This window comes from Cupressus sempervirens, chromosome 4 (assembly GCF_028749045.1).
Source record: "Cupressus sempervirens isolate cs-2001-9-10 chromosome 4, ASM2874904v1, whole genome shotgun sequence".
Taxonomy (NCBI): Eukaryota; Viridiplantae; Streptophyta; class Pinopsida; order Cupressales; family Cupressaceae; genus Cupressus; species Cupressus sempervirens.
In genome coordinates, this window is record NC_143121.1 from 728831915 (window position 1) to 728842792 (window position 10878).

At 33.0% G+C, this 10878-nt stretch overlaps 1 protein-coding gene across 1 annotated transcript; it reads left to right on the forward strand.

The window, feature by feature from the left end:
- The first annotated feature begins 9344 nt into the window (after nt 1-9344).
- On the forward strand, nt 9345-10813 carry LOC149563402 (aluminum-activated malate transporter 14-like). The gene is made up of 4 exons (XM_089828162.1): nt 9345-9621; nt 9840-9961; nt 10147-10227; nt 10334-10813. Exons 1-4 carry the CDS (start codon nt 9345-9347, stop codon nt 10811-10813), a joined length of 960 nt encoding a protein of 319 aa, XP_089684288.1.
- Nucleotides 10814-10878: the final 65 nt, after the last annotated feature.

Here is a 10878-nt window from a genome sequence, read left to right on the forward strand (position 1 = left end):
TTTTTCCCTTCAATTCACACTCTAATACAGGAGTCAATTTTTAACATCATACACTAAGGGAAAAATTAAGCTTGCCAGAAACAAAGTCAAATTCTATGGTTGCATTATTAAATTTTATGTATTAATGATTTACGCTAGTCTCATTTTTGTCTCTCTCACAATTGTCATATCATCTTGCTGACACCATGAGCTACTCCTAATCCCAATCTTTCGAGGAGCACATATCTTAACTTCACTATGCATGTCTAATCGAATAATATTATAATTATACCAAATAATCAATTTAAAAACAATATACACTATTATGACATTGGTAAATTTTTGTAAACTTTTCAAAGACTAGTTGTTACACCTACTTCCAATCTTGTTTGAGCAGATGTCAAATAACATTTTTAATTTTCACTTATTTCTAATTTAATAATATCAATCTATAATACCTTCTATTCTTATTTATTATTATAATTATAATCTCATCACATACTTTTATATCATGATTATTCTTTATTTGTTTCCACTAGCTATATCTACATCTCTGTAACTCTTGATATTACGTCTTCGAGACCACTACCTTTTATGTTCCAAATATCAAATATATGTTTATTCATGACCAAATATATTTGTAGTAATGAACAATATTTATCAAAAATATTTCAGATTATAAAACATCGTTCTCTTCTTTCATACGCTTTTCTCTAAATATATCAATATCATTCTTCCTTCAAATATCTGCTTTATATCATCATTGTTTCATGATATGTACTTCTAGATTTCATTTATGACTATATCTAACTATATTTAAAAGTAAATTTAATTATTTTTATATTTATTATTAGTTATTATTTTTGGCTTAAAATAGAGTAAAAGAATCTCAAACCTTTCCTTTTACTTGAAAGTTGGTGTGTAGAGTGCTTGGGCACACTTTTTAGAACAAACAAAAGGTTTGCAATGCAACTACTGCCACCTAAAAGCAAGACAATGGAAAACCTTAAATAAATAGTAAATATTCAAGTTTTTAAATCAATTGTTTTAAATATTATGAATGATTTGAATAGAAAGATTTCCAAGGACCTAGGGATTCATATTTTATAGCTATATAAAGCGCGCACACAAATATTTACATCCACACATTTGCAAATGTTGAAGTAAGTCATTATTAATGTGTATGCCAACGATTTCATGGGTTCAAAAGAAAAAAAAAGAAGAAGATTTGAAATGTTGAAAAATGTCATAGTTTTTTTTGAAACTTATAAGAAATTGAATAGGTTCCTCCACAAGGAAATTCATAACAAAATGAAAGACATAATTATTATTTTTAATTATAATAATCTCTTTGAGTAAAATATTATTTTTATTTTAATACATTTGTAATTGATTAACGTTTCATGTAAAATAATATTTTTCTCAAAATTATTTTCAAAGTCTTCAAACCTCATTTTAATAATACTAAATCTTATATTAATTAATTAATTTAAATCTATTGAAGGCTTTATAAATTAAAATTTAATTTTAATACCTAGAATTACATTATTAGGACTTTTGTTAGGGTTAGTTTTTTATTGGGACAAGGATTAAAGTAAGGATTTAAGGGTTAGGGTGAGCATTAGGGTTTGACATTTAGGATTAGGATCATGGTTTAACATTCATAACAAGTTATTAGGGTTAACCATTTAGGCTTAGGGTTTATCTTAAGATTTAGGATTCAAGGTTAGTCTTTTACATTTTGTATGAGCGTTTAACATTTATGGTTATTATTACGTTGAGCGTTATGGTATGGGTATGCATCATAGTTAAGATTGGGATTTATATTAAGGTTAGGTTTAATAGTTAGAGCTAGGATTCAGAATTAGGGTTGTATATTTAGACTTGATGATTAGCAATTAGGATTAGGGTTTAACATAAGGATTGATAATGATTTAAGGTTTATCATTTAGGATTATAGTTTGGATTTACATTTAGGGTTTAGTTTTTTGGATTGTGATGTGGTAATTGGGATTAGGATTGGAGTTTCTTATTTAGGGTGTAGCATTTAGACCTAGGATTACAATTAAGGCTTATAATTTAAGATTTATTTAGTTATTTATGGAAATAGGATATGATATTACATCATGGTTAGTATTATAGCTATGAGTAGAGTTTGAATTATGATAGAATTTGGGTTAAAGCTCAACATTTAGGATTATGATTCAATAATAAGGGCTAGGATTAGTGTTTGATAATAGTGATTAGAAATTATGATTTAGGATCATAATTTAGGGTGGGATTAGGATTAGGGTTTAGCAAATGGGATTTGGGGTTGGAGAGACTTAGACTTAGGTTAAGGTTAAATATATTATTTTTTGAAAAAAATATTAATCATAAACCTAACTACAATTGAACTATAATACAAATTCTCACCATAAACTTTAATGAAAAATATTAACCCTTATGCTCACATAAATTTCAGCTTTGATTGTAAGCATAATAAAAAATCATAACCCTAATTTATTTAATATTCTCACTACAATTATTGTTTGGGTGTTTGAGATTGGAGTTAAAATTTAGGGTTTTGTATTTAGATCATAGTATGCATTATGGTTCTAATTAGGGACACATAATAGTAAATTTTAGTGTCAAGGTTAGTGTTTATAATTATGATCAACACTTAGATTTTACCATTAGGATTATAGTTAGAATTATTTTTAGGTTTACTATATTTAATAAAATTAAAATAGTTGAGAACACTATCCACCTCATGTATACAATTATGTAACATGTCTTGTTTTTTTTCTCTATAATGACATTGTGCATAAGTTAAATTTTGTGTAATGTGTTTTCTTAGTTTTTATTTTTGGTATTTTCCTTAAATTTGGGCTTACTTGTTAGAGTTTAATTCCACTACACTTCCCTGACACATGCTTATAAACTTCCTCCAATTAATCACTAAGTTGTGTTAAAATTAAATTAAATTTTATCTACTTCAAAAAATTGTAGAACATATATATTATCCTTTTACTTATTTTTAATATTTATCCTAGAAATAATGAAAATGATTAATATGTAGTTTTAACTATCATATATTATTGAGGACTTTTTTTTAAAATAATTAGATATCTAAATCATACACTGTCTACTCTAAATACTTATTTGAAGTACTTTGTTACCAATTTTAGGGACCACCTCAAATTGGTCGAGCTATATAGTTGTCAACTGAATCAAAAGTACATGTTTTCATTTCAAAAATTTCACAAAAATTGATAAAGTTATACTCATTCTTACTTTTGATCTAATTTCTTTAATAATAAGATAAAGGATAAAGTACATACATAGCATAAAAAACATGAAGTACAACATCAAAATAATGATTACTATCAATCATGTAAGAATATTAAATTTGAAACCAAGCCATGTAATCTCATGAGTGAATAAAAAAATAGATAGTGACAAGTTACAATGCTTATCATATACAAAAAAACATCTTGCTGATAACAAAGAATTAACAAAATGATATTGTTTCATGTGAAGGACTAGTCCAATGCACCAAAATTAATGTTGCTACTTTTTTCTTTATTTTTCTCAAAAGCACCGATAAGAGGATCTACACCTTGAGGAGGGTAAGTGGTAGTCTCCCAACTTGGGCCTACCTTGTCCCACTTCAGTTGGATGGCCCCATTCACTTTCTAGATATCAATGACTCTCTTTAGTGAGCTATCTTAAAGCTTCACATTCTTCCTAATTTAGAATGTTTGAATAAATGTCAAAAAAATGGACTAGTTGTATACCATCCTTATATACAATCATCATTCCCTCATTAATCTAGATCATGAAGTGGTCCTTGAGGAACTCTACAACCATAGATACTTGTGACATGATATTGAAGAAGGTGAGTTTAAGCATAAACCTAGTAAGTTCCCTCTTGATATTTTGGAAGACTTCATCATTCCTCTTTTTCTGAAGATACAAATCACTTCAGTAGATAGAAAAAACTAGAACTGATTAAGCACATTGTCAAATTTATGTACATGACTAGCAAAGACTAGTAAATGGAGTCAAAAAAAGGTAAATCGTGCGTGAAAGCTTTGAAAAGAAGGGAAGCATAACATTTTTACTTTAGAACATTCAAGATTTGATGGATTGATTTTAAGCCCCAAAATGGAAGTGTTTTCACATAATGTTCACTTGCAATTTAAATGAAGTGTCCATCGCACTGGTTTAGTTTTCAATACTTGCCATTCAAGAGTGGATTTTCTTAACTAAACTATCCAAACATTCCAATGAAAAACATTATAATATTTAGATATGCATTCCATGAAAAAGCAAGAATGGTTCATTTTTAAGCTTTTAAACATGGGTTTTCAAGAAATCATTATAAGAAACTTGCAAAAACCTGTTAGTATTTTGCTCCCACAAATACTTGCAACAAAAAAAGATTATAGGTTTGCCACTGCTTGGTCAATCCAACAAACTCATAGGTTTAAATGGCGATCCCACAATGCAGGATCAAAGCTAAAAGGTATCGGGATTGCAGTGAAAAAATTGGTGAAACTACGAAAAAATGGGTCGTGAGAAGAAAGTATCAGGGCAATCTTGCAAAACGATGATCGCATGGGTTTATGGGGACACTTTCCCATTGACAAATTTATCTGTGGGTTCGATAGTAGAGGGAAAAAAGTGGGGTACAATGATTGAATAAATAGGTGAAACATTCCTATAGGTTTTTACAGCGATCCTGCTGGTAAAAATTAGCGTTCCCATGGGAATAGGGTCAGTGGGAATGACAACCCGGATGTTTTTAATGGCACGTAGTGGTGGGGTTTGGGGCAAAGGGTGATTTCTCCTTCACCAGGTTGTGTTCTCGTGGGTTGAGGATCACGATCTCACAAATATGGGTTTACAATTTTGTGGTTACGGGATTTTGAACGAGGGGTTCTAAAATGTTGGTGAAACTAGAATTTGATTTTATGGCCAGGAGCATAATTCTTGGCAAGGGACTTTGGTGCCTTCAAATTTTTTTAGAAGAACACCTACATGCATAAAAGACACAAAATCTTAGTTTGGTTAGTTCAAACATGAATAAATAAAAGGGTGATTATAGTGACCCGAATGCGGAGTCCCACTGGGTGTGCCAAAATGTATCACCTAATCTAGTAGTGTAATATTGAACACTAACTAGTAAAAGCATTCACAAAAGTAAATAAGTAAAAACTTATAATAAGACAAGGTTACCACCGAAAGGAAGGCAAACCAAGAATGGTAAGCTCCTTGGGTGTAACCTATTATGACGTAGATATGTCCCTGATGGATAGGGGATGTATGCTGATGATGTACTCAAGCTTCCAATGGGTGGGGGTTTTTACCAAGTTTGTAGATGGGTGAGAGTTTCAACAATGGAGGTGTGTATGTATTTCAGCATTATGATGGTGTAAAATGGCTATGATGTAGTAGTCAGTGGGGCATTATAAGTTTTCATAAAAGTGGATTGATAGATTGTGAGAGGGAAGGGCTTTATTTATAGGCTAAGGGGTAGTGAAATGGAGGGTCAATATGCAAGGATGGAAGAATGGTGAGGAAGAGCTATGATGCTTTCAAAGGGAAGCACATGGATTGTGCTTGTTTAGAGCCAATAGGGAAGTGACACTTGTCACAAGGAGGATCAATATGAGGGGATGGGATAATGGTTGGTCAAAGGGAGTAATGAGGGAGGATGAGTGTGTAAGAGGGATGTAAGAGGTATTTAATGGCATGCAAGAGGTATTAATGGTATGTAAGAGCCATAAATGCTCTTGGATAGGGATGGAAGAGGATAAGGGAGACTTTTTGACTTTAGCTTGGGTTAGCAAGTTTCAACCCTTTGTTTAAAGTTGTGCACATGTTTAGGAGGGGGATTAAACTTAGTTTAGAAAGGGGATTAGGGGGCAAGTGGCTTAGCTTTGATGGGATGGGTTAGTTAGGTGGCCAAGTAAGGTTAGTATGGGTGGATGAGTTGGATTAGGGGTAAAGGTTGGGTTTAGGGATACTTTTAGGGGTTTGGATAATTTATTTAATAATATGGGGGACGTGGGATTAAATTAAATAGGTTTGAGGATTTATTTAATTTAATAGAGGAATATGGATTTAATTGATAGATTGATTTTGGGTTATCATTTGATTTTATCAATTGGACTATAGTCAATTAAATAAATAAATTAACTAGGGGATGATGATTAATTAATTAAATAATAAATATTTAATTAGTAATGTCCTAGGAGACTACTAAATAAGATTACCTAGTGATGTAAATAGATTTAGGTGTCTACAAAATTTACTTTTGCATTGGGGATGGATCCTATGAATTTTCTAGGAAAGTTGATGCATAACCCAAACGATATTTCTCACACAAACTTGACTCAAGCATTTTTTGCGCAAAAAAAATGGGGAAGAAGCAAGAGCAATGAATACTGAAAAATCCCTCAGCTTGAAACCCGACACCATACTATACTCATATTTGAATGAAAAATGATTGCTCCTGTGAAAAAGGACTTAGGGATTTTTATGACCACAGTGAGACTAGAAACATTAAAAAGTTTTGACTGCTGGGAAAACAAAGGGGCCTTAAACATGACAATCAACCCTTCATTAATTGATTTCAAAAAGTAACTCAAAATTACAATGTGGTAAAGGTTTTCAAGAGTTTCACCTAGGGTTTTATACTTAGGAAACTTTAATGGACATGGAAACAAGTAGAAATCCCACCCTATCAACAAAGTTTGAGCATTTTATGATACAAATATTAGATTTTGCACTTTACTAGAATAAGGGCTAAAACCCACAACTACTATTTCACCCTTTTAAATAATTTAGGTTTAAGAAATGAGTTTTCTTTCCCTTCTGTCAGCTCTTCTCTCTCACTCATAGTATCAAGGCTCATAGAGAGAATCCACATAAACCCATTTTGCACCAAGGTTTAATGGTTTTAATTTATGATTACATAGTGGAAAAATGTGAAATTAAACCTTGCGAGGTCCTTGGTGTTTAATAAGGATAAAAGCTAGAAATTTCCTTCTAGAAATAAAGGTAAGGGAAAAGGAATTATGGAAGAGTTGGGTGATATTAAGAGTGAAATGAGTAAGAGGAAGAAGAAAAATATCGGTTAAAAGGATAGAAAAATAGAGTTAGAAGGTGAAGTGAGGACGATGGAAAGATATTGAAGATGGTGGATGATGGGGATAGTGAGTATTTTGGTGGTTCGATGGACAAAATATACAAGCCTCTCAATAATTTTCCTTCCCCTATTTCATCCCATTCTCATGACAACCAAGGCCTTCGTCAGAATGACATGGCAAAGGAGGAAAAAGTGATTAATCAAGAGGAGGATGATGAGGATTTTGATAAAGAGACTCTCCATCTTGAAATTTTTGTGGATAATGTGAATCATGATGTGCACAGTTCACTAAATGCCTCAACCCAAAAAGGGGATCAATAAAGATGTTGAAAGTCAAAGAAAGAATTCCAACAGAAAGAACATTCCTGTAACTAATATGGTGGACACGGACCAGAAATTGAAGAATTAGTATTTTGTGTGACAGAAGGCAAGCCGCTTGCTCATATTATATACCAAGAAGGAGTAATGATTTATCTAGGCAGAGTTAAAGTCATTCAACAATTAAGTCTTTCATTGAGTAAAACTAGAGTAAAGTCCTTCTTTGGTCAAGTAAATTTCTTGAGGAGATTTATGCATGACTTCTCTAAAATAATTAAATGTATAGTTGGTATGATAAAAGAAAATACAACTTTAAAATGGACTGATGTTTGGAAAAGACTTTTGAAGATATCAAGAGTTCCATAGCCAAAGCCCATGTTCTTGTCCATCCTAACTACACTAAAGAATCCATTATTTACTATTATTCCTTAGAACATACTATGTCAACTATATTGATGAAAGAGAATCAAGAAAGAATACAAGCTCAAATTGCTTTCATGAGTATACCATTGAAGAATCAAGAGCTGATATACTCATAGATTGAAAAACATATATATGCAATGGTGTGAGCCCTTAAATTTTTTAGGTTTTATGTGCTACATTCTCATTCAATAATATATGTGCCAGATCCTACAACAAAAAGTATTTTATGGAACAAGAGGTTGGTTGTAATAATAGAGGAGTATGGATAGAAAAAGTCCAAGAATATGATATAGAAATTAAGCCAACAAAACTTGTAGGAAGTAATACACTTTGTAAAGCCTTGGTAGAGGATCAACAATTCAAAGAAGAAGATACTCCAAAAGTTCTAATGGTAAGCCTTTAGGATCCTTGGTTCTCAAACATTACTTATTTTATGATATATGGTGAATTCCTTGATGGATCGATTACTAAGAAAAGAAGGGTTCTAAAAACAAAAATCTTGAAGTATGTGATTCATGATGATGTCTTGTACAAAAAAGAAATTGATGGAACATTTTTCAGATGCGTGGATAAAGAGCAATAGGTAAAATTGTTGACATCTTTTCATAACGAAGCATGTGGAGGACACTTTTATTCTACTGTTACTGCATTTAAAATTTTGAGGTGAGGTTATTATTGGCCTTACATGTATAAAGATGCATATAAGTGGGTGGTTACTTGTGAGAAATGCAAGATGTTTGCTGGTAAATCTTAGCTTGCTATTCTACCTCTTAGGCCAATGGTAGTTGAAGCTCCTTTCAATGAATGGGGTTTATATTTTATAGGTCCACTTAATCCTCCTTCTAGTCAAGGACACTCTTACATGCTAACTGCCCAAATTATTTTAGTAAATGGGTTGAAGTAAAGCCAATGAAGAAGAATTCATCAGAAGTAGTATGTGAATTCCTTAAAAAGCATATATTTATTAGGTTTAGGGTTCCTATAAAATTGATAATGGATAATACATCTAATTTTTCCTCTTGATAAATTATTGGATTTTGCTATGATAATGGTATTCAAGTTGGACATTCCTTTGACTATTTTTATTAAGGAAATGGGCATGGTGAGTTTGGTAATAAGAATCTGATTAATATTTTAAAGAAATTGGTCTCAAATAATGAAAAAAATGGGCATAAGAAGATTCATGATGCTTTAAGGGTTGATAGGACCACACCTAAAAGGGCTATTGGTACCTAAAATGGCTATTGGTATTTCACCTTTTCAGTTAGTCTATGGAGTGGAAGCTAATTTGCCACTACCCTTAGAGCTTTCTACATGTAAACTAAAGACTATGATTAAAGAGGGCGATTTAAAAGATGGATTAGAGAAGATGATCTTGTAACTTAGCAAATTGCAAGAGGAAAGAGAAGAGATGGTTGATAAAATCACTGAACACTAGGGAAGAATCAAAAGGCTGTTTGATAAAAGAACAAGGCCTAGAAAATTTATGGAAGGTGATTTGGGGTATGCCCGTTTCTTTCGTTCCCTCAAGAATAAATTTGACTATGCAGTGCTTATATTCCTGCTCACATTCAGCATGATAACGATCTCTGGATATCGAGTGGAGAATATATCACGCATGGCATACGAACGCTTCGCCACCATACTCATCTTATGTGGAGTGTGTTTGGTTGTAAGTCTGCTCATCTTCCCCGCCTGGGCTGGCGAGGATCTTCACAATTCCACTGTCAGGAAGTTACAAGGCTTCGAGAAATCTCTGCAGGGTAAGAAAATTGAACGAAAACAATTGAGGTTAGAAATCCTTGTTTTGATTGTGATGAAAATGTAACGTTTTCTTCAGCGTAAAATTTGTGCTTTTCGCAATGGGCTGTTACAGATGAACTACTAGTACGCTTTGATTGGTGTGGCTTGTTATCAGTTTGGTAGATTAACTTGTTAAAATATCCGACTAATGTAATGGGCATGATATATTTGATCTTAGGATGCGTGGATGAATATTTCAATGGATACCGTACTGATGAGAAGGTGGAAGATAAGTCAGAAGATATTATACACAGAGGATACAAGTCTGTGCTGGACTCAAAGGCTACCGACGATTCTTTGGTAAACCATAAAAATATATAGTTATTAGAAGAAACTAATTAAGTTGTAGCCATGACAACTTTTGACATTAAAGAATGTTAAATGGATCGTCTGAAAGTAGTGATTGTACACGTTAATTGCAGGAAGCATTTGCTAGGTGGGAGCCAAGGCATGGTCTATTTCGATGTCGGCATCCATGGTAGCAGTATGTGAAAATTGGAGTGAAGCTTCGTTATCTGGCTTATCCTATTGTGGCCTTGCACGGATGCCTTCGATCTGAAATCGAGGTATATTCTTATGCATTTCCTCACTTGGTATCATTACCTTAAATTTACAAATTATCTTCAATTCATGCACTATAGCTGATGAATTTTTGCTTTGCATATGTTTCAGGCCCCTCATTCCCTTCGTTCACCATTGAAGAAGCCATGCACCAACGTCGCCCACAAAGCAGCCAAATTACTGGCAGAGCTGTCAAGCTGCATTGAACAAATGAGAATATACGACTTCGAGCCAATATTGGAAGATGTTCAACATGCACTTGAGGATCTTCAAGTTTCCTTGAATTCTCAACCAAAGCTCTTACTGCATTCAACAACAAGAACGCCGAGTCAGAAAATCGTACTTGAGAATGAAAATAGAGAGGAGGAGGTAAGGTGGGCGACGAGAAGAAGATCATGGCATGGAGAAAGTAGTGACGAGAAGAGGTTCATGCTGAGACACGGTGTTGAATTTGGAGAAGCACTTCCATTGGCTACATTTGTGTGGTTGGTGGTGGAGATCGTAGCGAGGCTTGAGCACGTGGTACACGTCGTGGAAGAGCTCGCGGCAATGGCAATATTCAAGCCTCACAATCCTTCGACATCGGATTAGGAGGCTTTAATCATAACTAGTTCTGCTTCTCCCCGTAGTTATATCTAGAGACCCAGTCTTGCAAG